The following is a 27,999-nucleotide window of genomic DNA, read 5'->3' as shown; positions in this document are numbered from 1 at the left end:
ACAAAGCGGAATATCTTTGAATTCCTTTCTTTAACAAAGATAACGTTTTCAAAATCTTCTGGTGTTGAAGAGAGGAACATCTTCAGGTTATTTAGTTGACGTCTGTGGGTGTACTTTACATATTTCCCAATAAAATTGTCCTTATCTGAATTCCTTTGTCTAATAGAGATCGCCCTTTGAAATTTAGTTGTTGAGGCAGAGCTTGACTTCGTAAGCTTCGGTTTAGTTTTGTGGGAATTATTGACAACTTGAGCCCTACTGGCATTGTTGGATGTTGTATGGCAGGCCTTATTGCCAATTGGTAATTTATCAATGTGTGCTTTACTGACAATATCAGAACTTTCTATATGGGCTTTATAGGCAAAGCGAACCTTTTTGGTAAAGTATATCTTATTGGCATTCTTTGATGTGGTATGATGGGCTTTATTGGTATTCTTTGATGCGGTATGGTGGGCCTCATTGGTATTCTTTGATGCGGTATGTTGGGCCTTATTGGTATTCTTTGATGCGGTATGGTGGGCCTCATTGGTATTCTTTGATGCGGTATGTTGGGCCTTATTGGTATTCTTTGATGCGGTATGGTGGGCCTCATTGGTATTCTTTGATGCGATATGTTGGGCCTTATTGGTATTCTTTGATGCGGTATGGTGGGCCTTATTGGTATTCTTTGATGCGATATGGTGGGCCTCATTGGTATTCTTTGATGCGATATGGTGGGCCTTATTGGCATTCCTTGATGTGGTTTGATGGGGCTCATTGGCATTCCTTGATGTGGTATGGTGGGTCTCATTGGCATTCCTTGATGTGGTATGGTGGGCCTTATTAGTGTTCTTTGATGTGGTATGGTGGGCCTTATTGGCATTCCTTGATGTGGTACGGTGGGCTTTATTGGTATTCTTTGATATGGTGTGGTGGGATTTTTTGGTATTCCTTGATGTGGTATAATGGGGCTCATTGGCATTCTTTGTAGTATAATGGGCCTTATTGGCATGCCTTGGTGTGGTGTGGTGGGCCTTATTGGCATGCCTTGGTGTGGTGTGGTGGGCCTTATTGGCATGCCTTGGTGTGGTGTGGTGGGCCTTATTGGCATGCCTTGGTGTGGTGTGGTGGGCCTTATTGGCATGCCTTGGTGTGGTGTGGTGGGCCTTATTGGCATGCCTTGGTGTGGTGTGGTGGGCCTTATTGGCATGCCTTGGTGTGGTGTGGTGGGCCTTATTGGCATGCCTTGGTGTGGTGTGGTGGGCCTTATTGGCATGCCTTGGTGTGGTGTGGTGGGCCTTATTGGCATGCCTTGGTGTGGAATGGTAGGTTTTCTTGGTAATCTTTGAATTATCGATTTTGGCATTACTAACCAACTTAATGTTATTGGTATTCACTGATGTAGTTTGAGCATTATCAAACATTTTTGACTTATCACTGATGGTCTTACTGACAACAAATTTATCTATGGGGGCTTTATTGGCATTATTTGATGAAGTAAGGTCAACAATGCTGACAATATTTGATAAATTTATTTGACTCTTTTTGACAAGGTGGATTTTATTTACTTTCTTTGACATGGTATGACGGCCTTTATTGGCATTCTTTGATTTGTAAATGAGGGTCTTGTTGACTGTCTTATTGAAAATCTTTTTTGTTGTGAGGTGGTCTCTACTGGCAAATTTTGATGAAGCAGGATGGGCACCATTGACATTCTTATATGTAGTTAAGTGGGCCTTCTTGACATTCTTTGGTACAGCTAATCCAGTCATCGTGGAATTATTTAGCACAATGCTGTTAACCTTCTTCCTCTTATAAACACCAGAGAAGTGACTTTTCTTCACAGCAACTCCAGGTTTACGAGGACCTTGTAATTGGGGGCCATGCTCGTGGTACCTTCCTGTTTTTTAAAGATAAATGCAATAATTTAAAATGATAACATGTCATAAAAATGTACTGAGTGCAGTTAAATGTCCTCTTTTTTTGTGGGGGAGGGGGCTTGATCTCAGTAGCACTAGTAGCTTATGCACTAGCCATTACTGATCAGACTTAGACAGCAGCAGGTATCCTAAAAAACCAGCATTGAATGTAAGTAAGTAATTATCAAAAGGAGGCAACAAACCGGGAAGGCTAAGTAGCACCATCAAATGTGCAGAATAATCAGAGGGCGCTAAATATCACCAAGGATGCCAAAACGGGAACAGAAACGCATAAGGCGAACGATATCAAAAGTATCCAATTCACCAAGAATTCTATCGAGGGACAAGTGATCACGAGGGATAGTCGGAAAGCAAGACACACGCTCGTCCTGGAAGTCAGGACATTCAATAAGAATATGCACGACCGTAAGAGGGACAATGCAATTTTGAAAATAAGGAACAGGGCGGCGCTTCATTAAGTGACTGTAAGTTGAGCGCGTATGGTCAATATGCAACCTCGCCAGAGCCGTTTCCCACCCCCGGTTACGATGGTAGGAGGAAGGCCAGGAGGACACGCGACTCTTAGAAGAACGCAGTTTGTTACCAGTAACAGAAAACCAACAATCCTGCCAACGGATAAGGATGGAGAAATGAATAATTGGGTAAAAGTCGGAATAAGGAATACCTTTACAGGAAATGGGACAAGAGCGTACAGCTTCCCTGGTGGCAGCGTCCGAACGCTCATTTAAAGAGACACCAATATGGCTGGGAACCCAGCAAAAGTCAACTGACTTAAATTTACTGGAAATAAGAAACAGTCAATGCTGAATCTCGACGACCACTGGATGGCCCGGATTAAAGGACCCGAGAGCCATGAGGGCACCACGAAAGTCAACGACAACCACGAAGGAAGATTGACAATGAGAAAGCAGGAGACGAAGGGTATAGAGAATAGCATAAAGTTCAGCTGTGAAGATACTAGGCTCTGGAGGTAGGCAACACATATAAGTGTGCTCAGGAAAAATAACAGAGTAGCCTACACTGTCCGCAGACTTAGACCCATTGGTGAAGATGGAAATGGAGCGGGAGTGCGAAGAAAAGTGCTCAGGGAAAAGGCGTTTCAGAATCGTAGGAGGGGTAAAAGCTTTAGTGATGCGAGTTAAGGATATACAAAACTTCAGAAGAGGGGGGGGGGACTCTCCACAGGGGCAAGGAAGGAACAACATGAGGAGAAACATTATAAATACGAACTGAAAGAGAAACACGTAAGCGAGATAACTGGACAAAGAGGGACGTGGTGAAGAGGAACAGGAACCAGAGGAATGGTAAAAGTTAAAGCATGACATAGGCGAGAGGAAGGATGTTAATTGCAAGGACGGCGCATGATAACAAAGACAATAGCGATCACAGCGGTCCTGGAGAGTTAGGAAGCCGGTGTCAATATACAAGCTAAGGGCAGGAGTAGAACGAAAGGCACCAGAGCTGAGGCGCAACCCAGTATGGTGCAAAGCATCAAGACGGCAAAGAGTAGAAGGAGAAGCAGATGAGTAAGCAGGGCAACCATAATCGAGTTTAAACAAGACGAGAGAGGAATGTAAAGTGAGGAGAGTGCACCTATCCGCTCCCCAAGAAGTATGGGACAAAACTTTAAGGAGGGTAAGGGTATTAGAGCATTCAACTCGGAGGTAAGAGATATGGGGTGACCAAGACAAACGAGTGTCAAAGATTAACCCCAAAAGCTTAGTGGAATCCCTGTACACAAGGGGATGGCCATAAAGCGACAAAGAGGGACGAAGACCGACATGCATCCGAGTAAGTCATAGCATATGTCTTAGACGTAGAGAACCTGAAGCCATGATTGGTGGCCCAAGATGACACGGCATCAATCGCAAGTTGAAGCCACCGTTGAAGGAAAGGCGAATCATCACCCCTGACAGCAAAGGGTAAGAGTGTCGACATAGCGAGCGGAGAAGACACCAGAAGGAGGAGAGGAAAGAAGACCATTGAGGGCAACCAGAAAAAGAGTAGTGCTCAGAACACTACCTTGGGGCACACCTTCATATTGCTGAAAAGAGGCAGAGATAGTGGCACCAAGCCTGACTCGAAAGGAACGACGAGAGAGGAAGCTTTGGAGAAAGAGAGGGAGACAACCACGAAGGCCAAAAAGAATGAAGTTGGGACAGAATATGATATCGCCAGATGGTGTCGTAAGCCTTTTCCAGGTCAAAAAGGACGGCAACCACGGAGGTCCTCACAGCAAAAGCAGGACGAATATAGACCTCCAAGTTCACCAGTACATCAGTTGTGCTGTGGCACTTGCGAAAACCAAATTGAGAAGGGGAGAGATGGTGATGGTGTTCTAAGAACCACATGAGACGAACGTTAACCATATGTTCAAAAAGTTTGCAGACACAACTCATGATGGCAATAGGGCAGAAGTCCTTAGGGGATTTCCCAAGAGACCCTGGTTTTCGGACAGGGAGGACAACGGCATCGAGCAAGTTCTCAGGGACTGACGACGACTCCCAGACCCGATTATACGGACTCAGTAAATACCGCGACGTGCACGGAGGGAGATGACAAAGCATCTCATAATGAATGCCATCGGGGCCTGCCGCCGTGCAACCGCAGAGGGCCAAGGCAGACTGAAGTTCAGAGAGAGAGAGAGAGAGAAGGGATCATTATAGGGAAGTCGGAGATGGGTGTAAAAATTCAAGGGACGAGATTCAAGAACAGGTTTACGAAGAAGGAAAGATTGAGGAAGATGAGAACCAGAGCTAACAGATGAAAAGTGGGAACCCAGTTCGGTTACGACCTGCAACGGGTCCGTCACAAGAGTATGATGGAGGTGAAGGACCAGCAAGACATCGGGAACGAACTTACCCACTATCTAGCGGGTACACTTCCAGATCTGCAGCAGAGGAGTTTCCTCTGGGGAAAAAAGTAAGGGGACAAAGGAAACATCAGAGTGAATCAAGAGAGCAGAAGAGTTAGGAGCCCCAGCAACAGCGGAGCCCCCCTCCGCTGGTGAGAAAGGAATAGCCACGAAAACAACCAGGACGAGCACCAAGCATCGGCTCCTGGAGACAGACACAGGAGCAAAAACAGTGAAATCAGAAGTTGGAGTGCAAGGAAATTGGAGTAATAACCACGAATGTTCCACTGAAGAATAGACATCGACAAGAAGAGAAAGGGCAGCAACAGAGAATAACAAAGAAACAAAGGTGAAAAGGGAACACAGCACGTTAAAGAAGTGCAGGATTAGGATCAGGGTCAGCGAAGTCAGGGTTAGGGGTCATGGGTAAACCGAGTCAAGATGGGGGGGAAGGGAGCGGGAGGACAGACGGAGGGTCCGGAGGAGGAGGAAGAGGAGGAGGAGGAGGGGGGAAAACCGAGGGTCAAGGACATCAGCAGGAGGGACAGAAACCAGGGAGTGCACCTCAGCAAGGGCAACAACCGAGAATGAAGTGGGGGGGCCAAAGAAACCTCCATAGCAGGAACAGGGGGCGCAACCACCGAAACGGGAGGGGATAGAGTGAAAGAGTCAGAGGTAGGGGGTGAGGAAGAAAGCAAAGCCTTCTTATCCGCCGGGGAGGAGGAAGGAGAGGAGCCAGGCTTTCGCTTCTGACTCAAAGAGACAGGCGTCCCAGCAACAATGTACTGGGCAACAGATTCAAGTGTCTCAACAGGAGAAGCAGAACGAGAGCAATTATGATGGCCATTGGGAAAGCGATGGACATCAGCCCGCACTGACAGGCGACGTGGAGAGTTAAGAGACAGAGGAAAGGATGGGAAGGAGGATCGGAGGGAGACGAGGAAGAAGACACAGGAGACATGACAGACTGGGTAGAAAGAAGGGGAACCCCAGACAGAGAGGCATGAGGGGGACCCTTTGGGACAGAACTCAAAGGAACAGAAGAGGAGGCTGTGGGCGTGTCTGGGTCTAAAGCCTGGAAATGGTTGTGAGACTGAGGAAGGCGGGAAGGACGAGGAGAGGAAGAGTGCAACACGCGAGCATAAGAGATGTTAGCGTAAGGTGGGAGACATCGAACTTGGTGCCTCGCCTCAGGAAAAGACAAACGTTCCTGGTACTTCAAGTTGAGGACGGCTGCCTCAAGCTTGTAATGTATACACGCGTGGGAGAAGGTAGGGTGGGTCTCGCCACAATTGAGGCAGCGCGCCTGGGAAGAAGTGAACTCCGACTTAGAGTGACCTTTGTCCCACACACAGGACAGAGAGAGACAGTACCGGAGCAGCAGAGGGCTCCATGCCCAAACCTCCAGCACTTATTACAGAGCCAAGGAGAGGGAATGTACTACAGACGGAGCACCTGGCACCTGCAAGAATGACAGACGGCGGAAGGGTCCTACCATCAAAGGTAATCTTCACAACCCGAAGGGGGTTGACAGCGACGACCACGAGGGGAAAGAGTAAACGTGTCTACCTGTAGGACAGAATGGCCCTGGCCTTCGATGATATGCCGAATATCTTCGTGGCAGTCCTGTAGATTCCGAACACCGGTTGCAACATTGGGTGGGAGGAGAAGAGTGCCAACACTGATATTCAACCTAGTGTTCTTGGAGAACCGAACAGGGATCTTGCCAAGGCAAGATAAGGCGGCCAAGCGGAAGACTGCATCCTGAGAAGGAGCAGCAACGACATATGTACATGTACCGAGATGGGTGGGGTTGAAGGTAACAGAGGCATCTACTGAATCGACAAGGTGCCTATGGAGGGAGAAATCATCAGGAGGCATAGAATCAAGAGGGAGGAGATGAAAGTATTTGGCCCACAAAGCAGGACCAGACAAAGCTTGATACGCATCAGTACGAGAAGGAATCGAGCGAGTGTGGCTGTGCCTTGGACGGCGTTGAGAACCCCCCAGAGAGAGAGGGGTTAAAAGGCGCAGCAGTTACAACTAGAGACTGAGCCATGTTAGGGGGCAAGGTGGTCACCACTGGGGGCTTGGGGCTCGACCCAACCACAGAGGAGGGAAGGGAGCCGAGGGGAGTAGTCAGGAAGGTCAAAGGAGGAGCAAGGTTGGGGCCCAATACAGCGGGGGCAACAGAGCCCAGTCTTCTAACACAGGCCGACTCGGGGGCTTGGTTGCCCATCCCATGAGCCCGAGAAAGTATAAGAGGAACATTAATTGACATACAAACGAGGAAAGACTCATTCACGAATGTGCCCCCACACCCACCACGGAGCCACAATTAGAGGCAAGACACCCAACAAGACATATGTTGCCGATCTTGCCAGGGACCCCTAGGGGTGCGTCGTGAGTATACGCCCCACAGACGCCACCTTAAGAACCGTCAGTTTGTTGAGATTGGGTTCAGTGACGAAAGGAGGATTGACAATACTGTACAAGGGTCCCATCGCTCGAGACGTTGGGTACTATAGCTCTATGGGTGCAAGAGTATGCCTCCTCAAACACCCGGGCGTCAAAACAAAAGAAGGCCAAAAGAATGATCAACTCAGGTACAAGGTCAACAGGAAATGATGATTAGAAAGAAGAAGAGGAGGGGGGGTTCTTCTTGAGGTTATCTTGAGATGATTTCAGGGCTTTAGTGTCCTCGCGGCCCAGTCCTCGACCAGGCCTCCACCACCAGGAAGCAGCCCGTGACAGCTGACTAACACCCAGGTACCTATTTTACTGCTAGGTAACAGGGGCATAGGGTGAAAGAAACTCTGCCTATTGTTTCTCGCCGGCGCCTGGGATCGAACCCAGGACCACAGGATCACAAGTCCAGCGTGCTGTCCGCTCGGCCGACCGGCTCCTATCCTCTTATTTTTCTCCTCCCCCGGGGGGGCGGGGGGGGGGGGAATGAAACAAAAGGAGAAGTTGTCCAGCGAAATTAGTGAGGGCAGCAGCAGGAGTATAAAGCCACAAAAGGACAGAGGACTGTCCCATGGAGAAATCACACTCCGGCAGTCGCCCACCAAGCCCCCTCACGGCAACAAAGAGCCGGACAGGGAGAGGGAGCATTGAATGTAATGAAATGCCATTTTCTGGGTGAGACCTGGAGGTTCCCTGGAGCTATCCAGGCTGATACGTATATTATTAGACTTTGGCATCAGTCAGTGTAGATGGAGTTCTAGGCCTACCGGAGACCACGAGCTAGAACCTGGCCGTGCAGATTTTACTGTGCAGTTAGTTTTACTAGCTGCACAGTACCCTGCACTCCAACCAGTGCAAAAACTACCACTTACCCCAAGGTAAACAAGGAAGGAAACTCCCCCAACACACACGGGGCGGTTAATCACCAAACGGCAAAAGACCAACAGAGGTAGACCCCAAGGTGACTTGTGAAAGATAACCCCAAGGCCCAAGGGCAGTACTTACAGGGCACTCAGGAAAGAGAACCCTAAGCACATGCAGCCCAAGTACCTGTGAATATTACTCCCAGCTAACACGCCACCGTAAGAGCAGTACTGGACACAAGGCAGCACAACACAAGAGAGGATCTGGAGCCACACGACCAAGCCACAATCAAATCAGCCAAGAACTGGTGGGTGGATCGCTGGCACGGTAGGTCTGGGGCTCCCCCTGCCCCCTCCCAGGGAGGGGGGGAGCTGCACGGACATGCAGCACGGTACGTGTGACATCATGCTTGTTTTCAATTGGGAGTTCTGTCCAGTCGTTAGTCTGTTTTAGTCATTTTAACCAGAATAGGGGTTTGTTTTGAGGCGCTTACCTTTCTGGGTGCCTGGCCCGGTCGATGGCAGACATAGAATGCTCCAAATCCCATGTGCAATTCTATAGGCCATTGCTCCTCGTGCCTCTCTGAGGGGGCCAGGTTCTGGCTCGTGATCCCTGGTCCCTAGAACTCCGTCCACACTGACTAATGCCAAAGTCTAATAATATACATATCAGCCTGGATAGCTCCAGGAAGCTGAAAGGGCTCCCCTCAGAAAAACCATTCATGCCAATGTTTTTCTTTTACAAAGTTCGTTTGCAAACAGAGTGGTAGAAACAAATGAAATGTGAGGGTGGTGGGTGCCATCCTCATAGGAAGCTTTAAAAATACATATGACATTATATGGAAGATATAGCTTAAGCTTATATAGCCACAAGCCACAAGATATAGCCACAAGCTTAGCTCTTACCCTGTAACTACACCTAGCTAACTACTCATATCAGTACCCAAAATTTTCAATCAAGAGTAACTTACTGGAAGCTTTAGGATTCTTTAAGTTGCAGACACAATAATCTAATTGTTTTCCTGAAATGGCATCAACTATCTTGGTAGGGACAAAGTTGTCATAGCGATGCTCTATAATTTCTTCTGTAGAACTAGAACTATCTTTGTTTACAGGAAGGTAAACTACATTAGGCAACATGCAATTGCAAATGGAATGCTGACGATGCTTAACATTGCAATCCGAGGAACTGTTTGAGGAACTAGAACTCGTACAGGTACTCTCTGTTGAGGAATATACTTGGTTAATCATCCTGGTGCTCCATGATGGATGACTCTCTGATGGATGAACCTCAGCCTTATCATCTTTAGTACGAGTGTGATGCTTCGTAGGCTTGTTAGTCTTTTTAGCATTGTGTGAAGAATCTGAAAATCAGATTATATTTAATATACCATAGAAGTTATTGATGTGTATCTCCCTCATAAAGGAGGGGACCCAACTCATGAGCTTTGATGCACAACACACTAAGTCCAATTAGCAGTCTAGTCATTGCTCTAGTCTGGGGTCTTCAACTGGAGAATTAATTCGTACTAGAAAATATATATAGGTTGACAGGATCTGACAGTATTTTTATAATAATTATTCCACAATTATACACAAAAATTTAATTTTATAATTATGGAATATTAACATTAATAGTAGAAGTATTAATTACTATTAATAGTAGAAGCAGGAAGGGAAGTATTGGGTCACGTGAATAGAAATGTCCAAATCTAGGCTGTGCCTTTGAAACTTTCCTTGCTGTCTTGTCACCCTTGACAGATCACGATGCTAGTGGAGAGCAAAGATTAATCACACAACCAAAGCGAACTGCCCACTACAACACACACACACAGGAAACATCTACAAACACAAGATTCCTCCTGGGCTACTACACATTCCAAAATTAGAAAAATACACTACCGCCACACAACTACCTCCATCCATTGACAGGGGGGATGGCCCTAACAACCAGATTCAGAGGGAGGAGAAAACAAGGTTAAGCCTGTCTCACTCTTAAGACTCTGGAAAGACAGGGGCCAACAAGCAGATATTGGGAGCTTCTGAGGTACCATCCAGGAATGAGCTTTTCATTACATTTTCAGTCTCCGTGGTGTAGTGGTAAGACACTCGCCTGGCGTTCCGCGAGCGCTTTGTCATGGGTTCGTATCCTGGCCGGGGAGGATTTACTGGGCACAAATCCTTAACTGTAGCCTCTGTTTAACTCAACAGTAAAATGGGTACTTGGTTGTAACAACGATTCTTCGCAGCGGGGATCGTATTCCAGGGACCTGCCCGAAACGCTACGCGTACTAGTGACTGTACAAGAATGTAACAACTCTTGTATATATCTCAAAAAAAAAAAAATCATTGCTGTATTTCTGGCAGCTACTTTGGTTTCTCCCCCTAGCTTCCTCCCCGCAGTGCAATAAAGAGTTATGGTATAAAACTTCAATATAAAACAATAACCTAAATAGGATCTTACCAAACGAAGTAAAAGCAGACAATTCAGGGTGTAGTAGGCAAAGACATTAGACCCAAGTGAAATGTCCAAATGTGACAGTGCCACCAAGTATAAGTCAGGTCTGGTTTTATTTATTTTTTATTTATTTATGTACTGTATATATACAAGAGTTCTTACATTCTTGTACAGCCACTGGTACGAGTAGCATTCCGGGCAAGTCCTTAATCCTATGTTTCTGGAATATGACCCCGCGAAAAATCGTTTAACAACTAAGTACCCATTTTACTGTCGAGTTAAACTGAGGCTACAGTTAAGGATTTGGGCCCAGTAAATCCTCTCCGGCCAGGATACGAACCCATGGCAAAGCAGGAATGTAAGTGCTAGCAATAATCTGTTAGATCTCAAAAGACCCCAGGTCCTCATATTGGCAATGAGACTCAAAATTAACCAAGAATACTTCCATAGGTCAAGAATGTGTAAACAAGCTCAAGGCTGAACCTTGAGCTAACGAGCTTAACCACTAGTTAATAATCTAAGAGAGTTGAGCTGTAGTGGAAGGAGGCATAATGCTACTTTGACAGAGAGAGAGATGAAGGCATACCCATAATGTTCTGGAGGTAACAATGGTGTGAGGGAAGGGAGAATGGTGGGGTTTAGGAAGTGTGAAGGAGGGAGGGTGGCAGAGGGTTTTGGTAATGAAAGGGTGGTGAGGTCTTGATGGTAAAAGGGAGGCAATTCTTGGTGGTGTGAGGGAGAGTGATATAGGTCCAGTAGTTTAACCCTTAGACTGCGCATATTACCGCGAATTTAGGGGGCATAACACCGAAAAATATTCAAATTATGTAAAAATAACTTAAAAATGTTAAACAAATCTCCAACTTATTGGCTTCAGTGTCTTGAAACTCTCATAAAAATATTTTCAGAAATTGATTTTAGACAAATTTTTGAAAAATAAGAACAGCGCCTAATAACTGTAACTGAAGGATTATGCAGTAATAAAGAAATGCAAGCACCTATCCTATGCTCAAAGAAAAAAACTAGTAGTAAGAAGTGTCCACAAAGTGGATATTTAGTTGGTGCCTTTATATCATTGCTGAGTAATACATATTAACACAAAACATAATATATAACTATGTTAATATGATCTATTTTGTTATATATCATATAAATACATTGTCCAATGTTAATATACAGTGGCATCTCGACTTACGATTGCCCCTACTTACGATAATTTCGAGTTACGATGTAAATTTCATCGAAAAATGCAACTCGACATCCGATGGTGTCGTCGACTTCCGATATTTATTGGTACACGTTCAGGTCGACCGAGCACATGGATCCCGGTCACGCGGTCCGACCTGCCTCAGTTTACTACAGCTGCCCGCTTAGTGACGATCGCGCCTATAAGAAATTCCGCGTTTGTGGTGATTTTTTGCATTTTGAACATTAAAGTAATTATTATATATCACGCCATGAGTCCCAGGAAAGTCAGTGGTAAAGCTCAACATATGAAAACCCATGTAAGGATGACCATAGAGCAGAAACAAGAGTACAGAATGTCTCTTCCTCAACAATTAAGAAAATGTGTGCAGCATGGGAAGAATTGCAAACCTTTGCTGCAGTAGGAGGTTGCCTTAACCTATTCAATGGCACTGTGATGCATCATTACAGACAAATGTTAAAACGAAGGGAAAAACAAATGTCTCTTGACAAATTTGTAGTGAGACAAATAAGCACTGACCCACAACCAGGTCCTAGTGGTATTCAGGTAAAACGTAGGAGAGAGAGTACCCCAGAGAAAACATCACTGGCTCATGTGATAATGGAAGGGAACTCCCCTTCCAAACAGTAACAACTCTCCTCCTCCCAACTCATCACCATCTTCCATACGCCATCAAGAGCCCTCCATAAAGCTAAGATCAACTTAGGTACTGTATTGTAGTTAGAAAAAAACATTGTATTCAGTATAAAATGTATTTGTATGTTAATATTTTGGAGGGAGGGGAACGGATTAATTCAATTCCCTTTATTTCTTATGGGAAAAATCGCTTCGACTTACGATATTTCGAGTTACGATCCGTCTCTGGGAACGGATTAGCATCGTAAGTCAAAGCCCCATTGTATATTAATTTAATTAATGTCCCAAAAATATATTGGGGGGGGGGGGGAATTTTTTTGTTTAAGATTTTAGTTATTTTTTCTCCTTTGTTTATTGTCTGATTTTATTTTAACCTTTACATCCTGGAGAATGTACATGTTTTCATAACTATGTGAAGATAGAATGAAATTGGTCAACAAATAAGTAAATAAGTAATTATCAAAAGAAGGCAACAAACCGGGAAGGCTATGTAGCACTATCAAATACGCAAAATAATCAGAGGGCGCTAAATATCACCAAGGATGCCAATACGAGAACAAAAACGCATAAGGCGACCGATATCAAAAGTATCCGAGTCACCAAGAATTCTATCGAGGGACAGGTGACCGCGAGGGGCGGTCGGAAAGCAAGACACACGCTCGTCCTGGAAGTCAGGACATTCAAGAAGGACATGCACGACCGTAAGAGGGACAATGCAACTAGGACAATAAGGAGCAGGGCGGCGCTCCATCAAGTGACCATGGGTTAAGCGAGTATGGCCAATACGCAACCTCGCCAGAGCTGTTTCCCACCGCCGGTTATGGTGGAAGGAGGACGGCCACGAGGAAACACAACATTTAAGAGTACGTAGCTTGTTACCAGTAAAAGACAACCAAGAAGCCTGCCAACGGGTAAAGACTGAGGAATGGATAACCGGGTAAAAGTCGGAATACGGAATGCCTTTGCGAGAGATGGGACAAGAGCGGACAGCTTCCTTGGCAGCAGCATCCGCACGCTCATTTAAAGACACACCAATATGGCTGGGAACCCAACAAAACTCAACCGACTTAAATTTACTGTGAACGAGAAACAGCCAATGCTGGATCTCGACAACTACTGGATGAACCGGATTAAAGGACCCGAGAGCCATGAGGGCACTACGAGAGTCAACAACAACCACAAAGGAAGACTGACAACGAGAAAGCAGGAGACGAAGAGCATAGAGAATAGCATAAAGTTCCGCTGTAAAGATGCTAGTCTCCGGAGGCAAGCGACACATATAAGTGCGATCAGGAAAAACAACAGAGTAGCCAACACCGTCCGCTGACTTAGACCCATCGGTGAAGACAGAAACGGAGCGGGAGTGAGAAGAAAAGTGCTCGAGGAAAAGGCGTTTTAGAACCATAGGAGGGGTAAAAGCTTTAGTGATACGGGTCAAGGATGTACAAAACCGCGGAAGAGGGACCCTCCACGGGGGCAAAGAAGGAACAACACGAGGAGAAACATCAGAAATACGAACGGAAAGAGAATCCTGTAGGCGAGATAACCGGACAGAAAGAGGGAGGTGGTGAAGAGGAACAGGAACCGCAGGAGGGGTAAAAGTTAAAGCACGACAGAGGCGAGAGGAAGGATGTTGCAAGGACCGCGCAAGATAGCGAAGACAGTAGCGATCACGGCGGTCCTGGAGAGACAGGAAGCCAGTGTCAACATACAAGCTAAGGATGGGAGTCGAACGAAAGGCACCAGAACTGAGGCGCAACCCAGTATGGTGCAAAGCATCAAGACGGCGAAGAGTAGAAGGAGAAGCAGACGAGTAAGCAGGGCAACCATAATCGAGCTTAGACAGGACGAGAGAGGAATGTAAAGCAAGGAGAGTGCGCCTTTCTGCCCCCCAAGAAGTATGGGACAAGACCCGAAGGAGGGTAAGGGCCTTAGAGCACTCAACACGGAGGTAAGAGATATGGGGAGACCAAGACAAACGAGTGTCAAGGAATAACCCCAAAAGCTTCGCGGAATCTTTGTATTCAAGGGGATGACCATAAAGTGACAAAGAGGGACGAAGAACAACCCGTTTCCGCGTGAAAGTCATGGCACAAGTCTTAGAAGTAGAGAACTTGAAGCCATGACCTGTGGCCCAAGACGACACGGCATCAATTGCAAGTTGAAGCCGGCGTTGAAGGAGAGGCGAATCATCACCCTGACAACAAAGGGTAAGATCATCGACATAGAGAGCGGAGAAGACACCAGAAGGAAGAGAGGAAAGAAGACCATTGAGGGCAACCAGAAAAAGAGTAGTGCTCAGAACACTACCCTGGGGCACACCTTCGTATTGCTGAAAAGAGGGAGAGAGAGCGGTACCAAGGCGCACCCGAAAGGAACGACGAGAGAGGAAGCTGCGGAGAAAGAGAGGGAGATGACCACGAAGGCCAAAAGAATGAAGTTGAGATAGGATATGATAACGCCAAGTGGTGTCGTAAGCCTTTTCTAGGTCAAAAAGGACGGCAACAACGGAGGTCTTCGCAGCAAAAGCAGTACGAATATAGACCTCCAAGTTCACCAGGACATCTGTCGTGCTGCGGCACTTGCGGAAACCAAATTGAGAAGGGGAGAGGAGGTGATGGTGTTCCAGGAACCACATCAGACGAACGTTAACCATACGTTCAAAGAGTTTGCAGACACAACTTATGAGAGCAATAGGGCGAAAGTCCTTAGGGGAAGTACCCAGAGACCCCGGTTTGCGAACAGGGATGACAACGGCATCGAGCCAGTCCTCAGGGACTGACGACGACTCCCAGATCCGATTATACAGACTCAGTAAATACTGAGACGTGCTCGGAGGGAGATGGCGAAGCATCTCATAATGAATACCATCGGAGCCCGCCGCCGTAGAACCGCAAAGGGCCAGGGCAGAACGAAGTTCAGAGAGAGAGACGGGATCATTATAGGGAAGCTGAAGATGAGTGCAGAAATCTAAAGGACGAGACTCAAGGACAGGTTTACGAAGAAGGAAAGATTGGGGAAGATGAAGACCAGAGCTAACAGAGGAAAAGTGGGAACCCAGTTCGGAAGCGACCTGCAACGGGTCCGCCACAAGAGTATCATGGAGGTGAAGGACTGGTGAAACATCGGGAACGAACTTACCCGCTATCTTGCGGATACGCTTCCAGATCTGGGCCAGAGGGGTTTCGGACGTAATTGTTGAGACATAAGATGCCCAACATTCACGTTTAGCCGTACGGATGGCCCTACGGGCCACCGCACTCGCTTTCCGAAAGAAAAGAAAAGAATCGGTCGTCTGCCTACGGCGGTGCCTCTTCCAGGCTGCACGCTTACAGCGGACAGCCCGAGCACAGTCCGCATTCCACCAGGGAACGCACTTCCGTGGACCCCGAGAGGAAGAGCGAGGAATAGAGCGGAGGGCAGCGTTGAAGACAGTGTCATGAAAAAGGAGGAGAGCGCGAGAGAGGGGCAGAAGGGAGAGGTCAGAGAGAGTAGCACTGAGGGAAAATAGGGTCCAGTCCGCCTTAGCAAACTGCCACCTAGGGAAAGAGAGGAAAGGGCGAAAAGAGAAAAAGGAAACAAGGATGGGGAAATGATCACTTCCATGGAGGTCATCAAGAACCTGCCACGTGAAATCTAAGTAAAGAGAAGAAGAGCAGAGAGAAAGATCAAGACAAGAAAGAGTGCGAGTCCGAGAGTCCAAATGAGTGGGCTCACCAGAATTCAGAAGAGACAGGGAAGAAGAGAGGAGAAACGGCTCAAGGAGGCGACCCCGGGTATTCGTCAGAACGTCACCCCAAAGACAATGACGACAATTGAAGTCATCCAGCAGGAGCACAGGCTCCGGCAAGGAGTCTAGGAGGTGTTTCCAATCAGGAAGAGAGAGCGGGACACTCGGGGGGAGATAAATGGAACAAACTGTGTACCATTTCCCCACAAAGATACGAGCAGCAGAACAATGGAGAGGCGAAGGAAAAAGTAAAGGAACAAAGGGAACATCAGCCCGAATCAAGAGAGCAGAAGAATTAGAAGCCCCCAGCAATGGCTGGGGGGGGGGGGGAGAGAGAAAGGAATAGCCACGAAAACGACCAGGACGAGCACCAAGCATTGGCTCCTGGAGACAGACACAAAGGGGCGAAAACCGCGAAATCAGAAGTTGGAGTTCGAGGAAATTGGCGTAATAACCTCGAACGTTCCATTGAAGAATGGACAACGACGAGAAGAGAAAGGACAAAAACAGAGAACAAGGAAGAAACAAAGGCGAAAGAGCAACAGAGCACGTTAAAGAATATCAGGGTCGGGATCAGGGTCAGCAAAGTCAGGGTTAGGGGGCATGGGTAAACTGAGCAAAGACGGAGGGAAGGAAACGGGAGAACAGATCAGAGGTGGGCGGGCAGGGTCCGGAGGAGGAGGAGGAAGAGGAGGAGACAACGGAGAGGAGCAGTCAAGGACAGCAGCAGGAAGAGGGGAGTAGAAAGAGGGGAGCGAACCCCAGCAAGAGCAGCAACCGAAAGGGAAGCAGGGGCCAAAGAAACCTCCATAGCAGCAACAGGGGGCGCAAGCACTGAAACAGGAGGGGAAGGAGCAACAGGGCCAGAAGGAGGAGCTGAGGAAGAAAGCGAAGCCTTCTTTCCCGCCGGGGAAGAGGAAGGAGAGGAGCCAGGCTTACGCTTCTGACTTAAAGAGACCGGTGTCCCAGCAACTACGCACCGGGCAACGGATTCCAGTGTCTCAACAGGAGAAGCCGAACGAGAGCACACACGACGGCCGTTAGGAGAGCGATGGACATCCACCCGCACCGACAGGCGGTGGGGAGAGCCGATAGATGGAGGAATAAGATGGGAAGGAGGATCGGAGGGGGACGAGGAAGAAGACACAGAAGACACGACAGACCGGGTAGAAGGAAGGGGAACCCCAGACAGAGGACCAGGAGGAGGATCCTTCGGGAGAGAACCCAAAGGGACAGAGGAGGGGGCAGTGGGCGCATCAGGGTCCAAGGCCCGGAAACGGTTGTGAGTCTGAGGAAGGCGGGAAGGACGAGGAGAGGAAGAGCGCAACACTCGAGCATAAGAGATATTAGCATAAGGCGGGAGCCGGCGAACCTGGCGCCTCGCCTCAGGAAAAGATAAACGCTCCCGGTGCTTCAAGTTGAGGACGGCTGCCTCAAGCTTGTAATGGACACACGCACGGGAGAAGGTAGGATGGGCCTCACCGCAGTTGAGGCAACGAGCCTGGGGAGAAGCGCACTTCGACTTAGAGTGACCTTCGCCACCACACACAGGACAGAGAGAGACAGTCCCGGAGCAGCGGAGGGCACCATGCCCAAACCTCCAGCACTTGTTGCAGAGCCGAGGAGAAGGAATGTACTCCTGGACAGAGCACCTGGCACCAGCAAGAATGACAGAGGGTGGAAGGGTCCTACCATCAAAGGTAATCTTCACAACCCGGAGGGGCTGACGGCGACTACCACGAGGGGGACGAGTAAACGTGTCCACCTGGGGAATAGAATGGCCCTGGGCAGCGAGGATATGTCGAATATCGTTGTGGCAGTCGCGCAGGTCCTGAACACCGGTCGCAACATGGGGCGGGAGCAAAATAGTGCCAACACTGGCATTCAACTGAGCGTTCTTCGACACCCGAACGGGGGTCTCACCAAGGCAGGATAAGGCAGCCAAGCGGGAAGCAGCATCCTGAGAAGGAGCAGCAACGACACGTGTACCGAGACGAGTGGGGTTGAAAGGAATGGAGGCATCCACGGAATCAATGACATGTCGATGGAGGGAGAAATCGTCAGGAGGCGCAGAATCAAGAGGGAGGAGATCAAAATATTTGGCCCACGAAGCGGGACCAAACAAGGCTTGATAGGTAGCAGAACTGGAAGGAATCGAGCGAGGGCGGCCGTGACGAGGACGGCGGTGAGAACCCCCAGAGAGAGAGGGGTTAAAAGGCGCAGTAGTTACAACTAGAGAAGGAGCCGCGCCATGGGACGAGGTAGTCACCACTGGGGGCTTGGGGCTCGACCCAACCACAGAGGGAGGGGAGCCAGTGGAAGGAGTCAGAGAGGCCAAAGGAGGAGCAAGGTTGGGGCCCAATGCAGCGGAGGCTACAGAGCCCGGTCTTCCAATACGGACCGACTCGGGGGCTTGGTCGCCCACCCCACGAGCCTGAGAAGGTAAACCAGAAGAAGCCGAAACAGGGGTTATCATCTTGACGAAAAGAAGAATTCATTCACGAATGTGCCCCCACACCCACCATGGAGCCACAATTAGAGGCAGGACACCCAACAAGAAGCTATCGCCGATCTTGTCGGGGCCTCCTAGGGGTGCGTCGTGAGTATACGCCCCACAAACGCCACCTTAAGAAACCGACAGTCCGTCGAGATCGGGTTCAGTGACGAAGTGGGGATTGACAATAAAAGGTTCCCCTCGCTCTCGACGTCGGGTACTGCAGTTCTACGGGTGCAAGAGTATGCCTCCTCAAGCACCCGGGCGTCAAAATAGAAGAAGTCCAAGGGAAGAACCAGAACGAGCAAAAGGTCGGCAGGAAACGGCAAGCAGATAGGAGAAGAGGGGGGAGAAAAACGAAACAGAAGGAAAAGGAAAAGATGCCCAGCAGAATTGGAGAGGACGGCAGCAGGAGCACAAGGCTTGAAAAGGACAGAGGACTGTCCCAAGGAGCATCACACTCCGGCAGCCGCCCACTTAGCCCCCACACGGCGACATCGAGCTGAGCGGGGATGGGGGGGGTCAACAAATAAGTCAGTCACATCTAGAAAAATTTGGGACTTTTTAATTTTTTTGCAGATTTTTTCTCTGATTTCAAACTCTATTTTTTTTTGTCTCTTTAGGTTGTATTGATGATTAAGGACCATTTAGGGCTTTTTCACTTATATAAAGGATACCCTAAATATATCCCTAAATCATTATATTTATTATAATTATCCCTATATTTTGTGTTTTTTGGGTGTTATTTTTTCTTGACTTCATTTCAACACACATTGACCTACAACTTTCACATATTTGAGTACGAATGCAAAACAATATTTAATAAAACATACAATTAAATTAACAAATTAAAACTACTTTTATTCATTGTTGATAACTTCAACTTCAATTATCTCTGAAACCAGAGTTTCAACTTTAAGTGGCTTCTAAAATTCCAGTTATTAACAGATTCTCACTATTTTGACTCTGCTGTCTGTTCTACAATCCCATCAGAATGGATTTTTCATAAACTTTATACATTTGAGTTATTATTTTTTTTGTCTAAATTTGCTGCATATTTCATATGTCCTATTGACGATTTTTTTACAGTAAACTATACTAAAAACCTATATTCTAATTTATTGAAAATGAAGATCATATGCTATTCTGAGAGAATAATAACATTAAATGAACAATTAATGATAGTTCATATTTTTTATTCTGAACTGAAAATCTGAAGATTTCAATATTCAATTTTAAAATTTATTTTGATTCTCTGGTTTTTCAAGTTACACTGTGATCATTTATACAAAGTTGGAGCATTTGCCTAGTTGATTATGCAAAAAAAAAGTGGAAAGTGTTTGTGCAAGTTTTAAAAACTTATCTTAAATTATTTTTTTGTCCTATCATGTATGTATGTATTGTGCGGTCTAAGGGTTAAGGGTGAGTGGGTGGCAGGGTTTAGTGGTATGAGGGTGAAAGGGTGGCAGGAGCTCTGTAGTGTTAGAGTTAGGAGGTGGAGGCAGCTTGGTGGTGTGACGGAGAGTACCTTCCACCACCATGCAATCATTGGCTTCAGTTTTGAAATCCATAAGAATGTGACAAAGAAGCAGTATGGCAGTTAAATTAATGATATAAATAGTCAGGCAAGCAGTAGATCATACAAGTGGTCTGACAAGCCAGTCACCAATAGTCTGTCAAGTCACTCATAAATAGTCTATGAGGTCAGCCATCAGTAGGAAAGTCAAGCAAGCAAGGAGTCACATCCAGTCAACAGACGCAGTCAATGAAACAGACACAGTCAAGGTTAGGGTTGTTTGCCCATAGCAATGATCATCTGATTTGTTAACCTCAGGATTTATTTACCTCGAAGCAGCAGACTGTTTTGTTCTGCTTAACCTTTCTGGTGGGTTTTCTCGGTATCTCTGATCCTATAAGCCTCAGGTCGGCTACACCAACATGAAAGCTACAGGGAGCTACTGAGGAAGTCTCTCAGAAAAATACATGAAAGTAACTATGGTAATAATAATAAATATTTTTAGATGAAATACTGTACAACAGAAGAATCAAATCAAATGTATATGCAAGTTAAAAATGTACAACAACAACAACAAAACACTAGTCTTGAAAAATGACTATACAAAATCAAACAAAATGCAGTAATGACAAGCATGAAAAACCTGTAGTGTAAGAGTTAGTGATCATGGTGGTGTCCTTGGTGTCCTTAGAGAGGTGGCTCTTAGAAATAGCAGTAGTACTGTGTGAAGTATTACTCTTATCCTTGGCTGCTCTATCTGATGTGCCCTGGGAGCACTTTGTGGACTCATCCTGTACAGAAGAATCATCCTCACTGATAATCATTTCATATAAAAGCTTGGTCCATTTAATGAAATAATCCTCATCGATGTCGACGTTCTGTGTACCAGGACTTCCCTGTTCGTGATGCCTTGGTATTTTGCAGCTGTACTGGGAACACTTGTCTGTAATGGCAGCATACATTAGTGCTCATTGTAATGACTGGTATGTAATGCCAACCTTTTGTTTTTTTAAGATCAATGCCTTGTTTTACTTTTTAAATGTCAGTTTTATTTTATATATGACCAAAATCATGTGTTTTTTGGTTGATTGGCTGAATTCCTGGAGACAATAAAAAGATGTGTGGAGTCCACTGGGATTCATTCTTTTACTGAAGTGTTATAGATACATTATTGCATATGTGTTAATGTAAAATAATTCAAAGAAGTACAATAAATATAAAGGCATTCGATTACATCCCCCTTACATCATAAGCCTAACAAAAATAAATTAACAAGGCGAGTATGAGATGTCAACAAGCTGACTGATTGATTGTCATTAAGATTTATTACTCTACATACTGCACCTTCAAAAATTCAGACTACTAAGTAGATAGTGGCCTTCAGGTAAACAACAGGTCTCTTTATGTAAAGGAATCAAATCCACTACAGAAGTTCCACTCTGAAATTCAGATTTCTAAAAACAACCCAGGTTCCAGAAAGGATGCGGTGAGAATCTGTAACATCAGTTCACACTGTTAAGTAATTTCCATCAAATCCTAATATTTCTTTATTTTGCCACTTTGATTTTTTATTTGTAAATACTATTCAAAATAATTCAATTACATTTTCAGAAATGTTTGATTAAATTTGCACTGTACTATAAATTGTACAAATGAGTTTGATCATGTTAATTCTTTTGAGGCATTTAGACCTACTATGTGCAGCGACTGTGTCTTTTCTTACAAGAGTGGTCTGACCTCTCGTTACTCTAGCATTTCCACTAGCTTCTCTTCTGTTATATTGTTATTTGTGAGCTAAAGCAAATGGATACATCAGACAAGGGTAAGAGGAACTTTCTTATGGATAATAATGCTGTGTTATTAAAAGTATGGGTTCATGGTTGGAAAAGAAAGCAGCTGGCAGAGCAGTATGGCACTGGTACTATAGTGTTGTTTCTGACATTAAAACACAGAGGAAGCCAATCATTTAGTTTGTGAATAAAACGAAGGGCAATGGTGGAAAGAGAAGCAACATAAATTCAATGAAATCTAAGCATGAGAATATGGATCATGAGGTTGATCTAAGATTAAAAAACATTGTTGGTGGTGCATGTTACGGCCCTCTCGGGACGCAACGGGGTTCTTACTCTGATGTTAGAGGAAGTTGTATCCGGCCCCAAGCCAGTAGTGGCTTTCAAGGGATGAGATCCGTGACGCAAGTAACTTAAAGGGGAAGGGAAATAAAGTCAAGAACTTAATATAATATATTGACCACCACCAATAAATAATATATAAAAAGATTACACGGGGGGAGGGGTATTAACACTGTACACAAACGTCTTCTCCTGAAGACTCTGGATCCAAGCTCTCGGTGCTAAGTCTTCGGTGCTTTCGTGGCCTCACAACGAATCCTTTGAGAAGCTGAGCCTACCCTGGCCACAGGTCAGCCAAAACACAAGTCCACTGGGGGCACCGCCGTGGAGGCCGTCAACCACAAGTCCAGCAGGTCTGCTGGCAGGTTCCGGATCAGCAACGCTGGTCAGGCCACTCCACGAACGATATTAGGGTAACGCCCTAGACAGGAGCCTCGTGTGATACCACAAATCACTCTCCTGTCCTCAATACCCCAGTGGATAATCGTCTCCAGCAGTCGGTCCCGGGTAATCCTTCTACTGCCACTCCACTGGCAGGGTAACACCACAGTGTTCTTCCGGGGGACGACTTCACAGCTGCTGCAGCAAAGCACAAGGTATGGAGACGGCTGCCTTGGGTAGACTTACTCAACTTCCATCACAGCAGTCCCAGGTCGACTCTGTAAGCAGACACGTCATCAATAACTGGGACACACTAAAACACCTCACTTACAGGCTCAGGCACAAACGCCCACCTATCCACTCCATAGATGGCGCAGTTGTCTGAGCTTCACCTCACCAGAGGTCAGCAGCGGCTGTGTTGAGCGCTGAACCGGACTGGAAACTGGCCCTCGAGGCCAGTGCACGTCGTCCTCACCAGGTGTCGTCGTCCGTTTGGAGGGGGTTTCGGGAGCTGACCCACAGATGGCGTGGTCGTCACTGCTCCGTGCTCGGACGCTGGATCCGGGTTCGTAACAGTGCACTGCCAGTAGCTACCTAAAAGGCTGGTGTTAACCATGGGCAATGAAGACTTTAAGGCCAGTTTATGGTGACCACGTTAATTTTTAAACATGTCATGACATAGTAAAGTAATATAACTGCATTTTGCTGCATTTGTGCTGCTTCTGGGTTATCATGACCAGCCATAATAATATTATTACTGCTCTTCAAAAAGGTAAATGAAGATACAGTATTAACATTTCATATTTTTACATGCATAATTATTATTTATTTTTATTTAAATATGCAAGATTTATTACATTCTTGTACAGCCACTAGTATGCGCAGCATTTCGGGCAAGTCCTTAATCCTATGTTCCCTGGAATACGACTCCCGCGAAGAATCGTTTTTACAACCAAGTACCATTTTACTGTTGAGTTAAACAGAGGCTACAGTTAAGGAATTGCGCCCAGTAAATCCTGTCCAACCAGGATATGAACCCAGGACAAAGCCTCGCGGAACGCCAGGCGAGCGTCTTACCACTATGCCACGGAGATTGCTAAATCATGCATGCTGAATATATATGCATACGAAATCATTATTTATATACTGTATTAGCTTTGTCTGAACATGCTATAAATTATTATACCATTTTCAATAAGAAAACTAGAAAATCCAGTTCGAGTGAAGAATATAATCTGGATTTTATGAGACAAGCATACTAGCTTGTGAAATGGGAATATGTATTCCTAAGGCAAAGTCCAAGAATAAAACAATATTCCTGTAGCTATAAATAAATATCACACAAAGTTAGAAAAAAAGAGGTGATATGATCACTACATATAAAATAGTAACGGGAATCAACAAAATTGAGAGGGAAGAATTCCCGAGACCTGGAACTTCAACAGTAAGAGATTATAGATTTAACCTAACTTAAAAAAGCTGCTGAAGAAATATATGAAAATTCATTTTCGCAAACAGAGTGGTAGACGGTTGGAGCAAGTTAAGTGAGAAGGTGCCTGACGGCTGAGGGAACAGTGCTCGGTGTTCGTAGTCCTAAGGGTCCGGGTTCAATACCCTGCGGAGGGGGAAACAAATGGGCAGAGTTTCTTTCACCCTAATGCGCTTGTTCACCTAGTAGAAAACAGGTACCCGGGAGTTAGACAGCTGCTGTGGGCTGCTTCCTGGGGATGTGTGTGTGTGTGTGTGTGTGTGAAAATTAGGATTATGGACTTGCCCGAAATGCTATGAGTGCTAGTAGCTGTACAAGAATGCAAGAACTCTTGTATGTATGAATAAATATAATATATAAAATAAATGAAAAATAAATAAAAATAAAAAGATCAGTAGTTTCAAAGTGTTATATGACAAGAGTACTGGAAAGACAGGACACCACAGGCATAACTCTCATCCTCAAACTACACTTAGGTAATTACACACATCATAAAAACTAAAGGAACAACAGAAGATAACTTACCAGTTATGTTGCAAGTTTCAGCACTTTGCACACTATGATAATGAGGTACTGAATGCTTCCTTTTCCTTGAACACCTGGCCTTAATATTATTTTGTAGTGCACACAACAGATCATTTGCAATTTTTTGTATATTCTTTGAGTTGTTTAATGAATCATATTGATCAGATATAGAGTGTGTTCTCTTTGAAGGCAAGCCGACTCTCTTGATGATCTTCTTTGGGCGGTGAAATATATGGTAATATTCTGAGCTATGTCTTTTGTTCTTTGAACCCGGGCAAGTTTTCTTGGTCGTCTTTGTGTTGTGTAATGCATGATAATCATTAGAGCTAGAATTGGTTCTTTTTGAAGGCAGGTGGAGTTTTTTGACAGACATTTTCATGTCTGAACTAGAACACCTGCTCATTGAAGAGTGTTATTAAGACCTTCTTGGTATTGTATGAAGAATGTTCACAATACAGTTCAGATATAGCAAATATGATCTTCTCTAGATACTGTGGCACAGTAAAACTGACCTTTTTAAGTTTCCCTAATGTAAGAAACGATTCTTTGGAATATTAAATCAATAGAGAGAGTGTGAATTAAAACTAGCAACAATGTAAGGTATCCAGGGGGCCCTTCGGTTGTCTTCCTATGATCGTTCTGCTGTCTCTATCTGTGGGTGGTTAATTTTATTATTAACTTTTTTTAAGTTTAATAATCGCAGTAATGTATACAGTAATTAAACAGTCATGACAATAATAAAGAGGAACATTAGTCAAATGCTAAGGAAAGCAATAGAGGTTTTCCTTATCTTGCTTCCCCAGTTGCATATCTACCCACACCAGTAATTTCATGAACTGTGCTTGAATGCACTATAACTATACAGTACAGTATATGGATATAAATGCACCATAAATATAACTGGATATAAATGCACCATAAATATATCTATACCTATAGGAGGTACTGTATATATATATATTTATGTGTTGTGTTATAAACACACAAAAATGTTTGTCTGTCTGTCCAGAGTTAGAGGGCCAGACACATGGGGCTAGCCACACCCAGATTTGTAGGGAGAATGGTCTGGGGTATGTATGGACATAGGCTGCTCAGGGTAGGCCTATGTTAATTACTTTACAAAATATAGCCTGTAACCAAATGCCCCTGTGATTTTCATGAATTCGGAAATGAAATCGTGCATGTGTTGTCTGTAGTGTGCTGAAGTTACTCTTACTGTTCACCTATGCATTTTCACGATTTACTTTATATATAAACAGAAATAACTATTTGTTTGAGGTTGGATGGGCAATTGGAGAAGTGTAAGGAGATGGAGGTGAGTTGGAAGGTTGTTGTTGTTGGAAGTCGGAAAGTTGGAAGAGCCAGAGCTCAACCCTCACAAGCACAACTAGGTGAGTACCCACTAGCAGGTGCCAGAGTACTCGTCTAACACCGTCACCTTCCATACTAACTACCTTCGGGGTCAGGTTACGGTGCCCTCCTCACAGAGAAGGTAATTAGGGCGGTCCGTCTAATTACCACAAGCTACCACAAGCTACACAAAGCTTCCTGGCAATACGTTGGTAATGAATAAATATGATATATTTACTTATTATAATGTTGGCGCTGAATGTACAACACGAAACAACATAATTTTAATCTGAAAAAGTATCTTTTTATAAGAAATTAGACGAAAATAAAGAGCTGTTGGCGCCAAATCAAGTCGACGATCCAAGCGTCGGTTAGGTTAGGTTAGGTTAGGTTTGGTTTGGTTTGGTTTGGTTTGGTTAGGTTAGGTTAGGTCAACCGAACCTAACATATCATATTTATTCATTACTAACGTATTGCCAGGAAGCTTTGTGAAGCTTATATAGCTTGTGGTTGCTTGCGGTAATTAGACGGACCCAATCAGGGTACCCAGGGGGCAGCCCCACACCTCATAAAGACAGGCTATTTAACACAAGGGGCACACGCACTAGGGGACACAGGTGGAAACTGAGTGCCCAAATGAGCCACAGAGATATTAGAAAGAACTTTTTTTAGTGTCAGAGTGGTTGACAAATGGAATGCATTAGGAAGTAATGTGGTGGAGGCTAACTCCATACACAGTTTCAAATGTAGATATGATAGAGCCCAATAGGCTCAGGAACCTGTACACCTGTTGATTGACGGTTGAGAGGCGGGACCAAAGAGCCAGAGCTCAACCCTCGCAAGCCCAATTAAGTGAGTACTGTACCCAAAAGGTACCCACTACGTACCCACTTGGTACAGCTGCACCTGCTCCTCGCCCGCCCTCTAGCCACTCTTATGTGAATTATGAACCCTCCACTCTTCATGTATTTTTTTATGTATGTGACCGTGTCTACAAAATTATTATTATTTTACTACGTTTGTTATTCATTATTATTACTGCTGTTACTACTTACACGGTCGAGGGATATTTACATAATATACCCTAGTTAGGCATAGAGGTCCCTGATGCTGGGTCTGTATCCGTTTTCTATTGACGTGTTCCCTGGGAGCACCGCGCTGCTCCCTGCACGAATCCCCAGTGAGAATTGGCAAAATATTAAGAAAGTTTAATTTAATTATGAAAATTGATCCGCGGATATATAAATCATGATCAAATCTGTTTGTATAATTCAATATGAAAATTTTCGAACCTTTTTATCACCTTCATTTTGGATCCAAATTAAATGATTAAAATTTGCAAATTTATTTAAATAGATATTACCTAAATTTAGGTTTGATTTCTTAATTTTTTCTCAAAAGAAAATTATAATTTTAAACAACATGTAAAACAAAACAAATAAATTATGAATTTGGTAATTAATTTGCCAAATTTCACATAAAATAATCGTGATTAAATTTGGGTTATCAGTGATTCGTGGTGGGGAGGCGCCGGATTGGGGTTATAGCATACTTACCAGGCACAGGAAACACCGTGATTACGAAGGCGGTTTTCCCAAGGCGAGGCTCACCATTGCACTCTGGTGGCGCTGACCCTTGCCATTAACCTAAATGTGGTTAACTGGAGTGCGAACTTGTTGTTAGCAGGGGACTGCGTTCGCGCTATCCCCTTAATAATTTCTTAAATTGTAAAGTTTGTCGTAATAGCGCAAGCTGACCTTTCTCTCTAAGGTAGTTATAGTACTAGTACCTGTTTGTCGTTAGGTGAACAGGTGCATCAGGCGATAGGAAACTCGCCCAACTATTCCTGGGGACCATCAACCAGTAAACTACGTTTGGTCCTATTCATTTCATAGGTGACCAGACAAAATAAAGCTAGCAACCAAACATATGTTCCTGGTCCTAGTATACCAGATACATATGTACTATTATAGACCTAG

At 45.2% G+C, this 27,999-nt stretch overlaps 1 protein-coding gene and 1 non-coding gene across 2 annotated transcripts; one reads left to right on the top strand and one right to left on the bottom strand.

Moving 5' to 3' along the window:
- Positions 1 to 87: 87 nt before the first annotated feature.
- LOC138363528 (mucin-4-like) lies at positions 88 to 21,120 on the bottom strand. The gene is made up of 4 exons (XM_069322882.1): positions 20,787 to 21,120; positions 9,074 to 9,466; positions 174 to 1,879; positions 88 to 102 (listed from the first exon to the last, which is right to left on the bottom strand). Exons 1-4 carry the CDS (start codon positions 21,103 to 21,105, stop codon positions 88 to 90), a joined length of 2,433 nt encoding a protein of 810 aa, XP_069178983.1. The 5' UTR covers positions 21,106 to 21,120.
- Positions 21,121 to 27,568: 6,448 nt separating this feature from the next.
- On the top strand, positions 27,569 to 27,731 carry LOC138363827 (U1 spliceosomal RNA). The gene has a single exon (XR_011228146.1). It is a non-coding gene; the product is annotated as a U1 spliceosomal RNA (small nuclear RNA).
- Positions 27,732 to 27,999: the final 268 nt, after the last annotated feature.

Source organism: Procambarus clarkii, chromosome 11, assembly GCF_040958095.1.
Source record: "Procambarus clarkii isolate CNS0578487 chromosome 11, FALCON_Pclarkii_2.0, whole genome shotgun sequence".
NCBI classification, from domain to species: Eukaryota; Metazoa; Arthropoda; class Malacostraca; order Decapoda; family Cambaridae; genus Procambarus; species Procambarus clarkii.
This window is presented reverse-complemented; position numbering and strand designations above follow the sequence as displayed.

Coding starts and splice junctions, on each gene's coding strand:
- LOC138363528 (XM_069322882.1), bottom strand. CDS start 21,105: ATGTATGCTGCCATTACAGACAAGTGTTCCCAGTACAGCTGCAAAATA. Junction 9,467..20,786: donor CACTAACTCTTACACTACAG/GTTTTTCATGCT, acceptor TCTGATTTTCAG/ATTCTTCACACAATGCTAAA. Junction 1,880..9,073: donor AAAGAATCCTAAAGCTTCCA/GTAAGTTACTCT, acceptor TTTAAAAAACAG/GAAGGTACCACGAGCATGGC.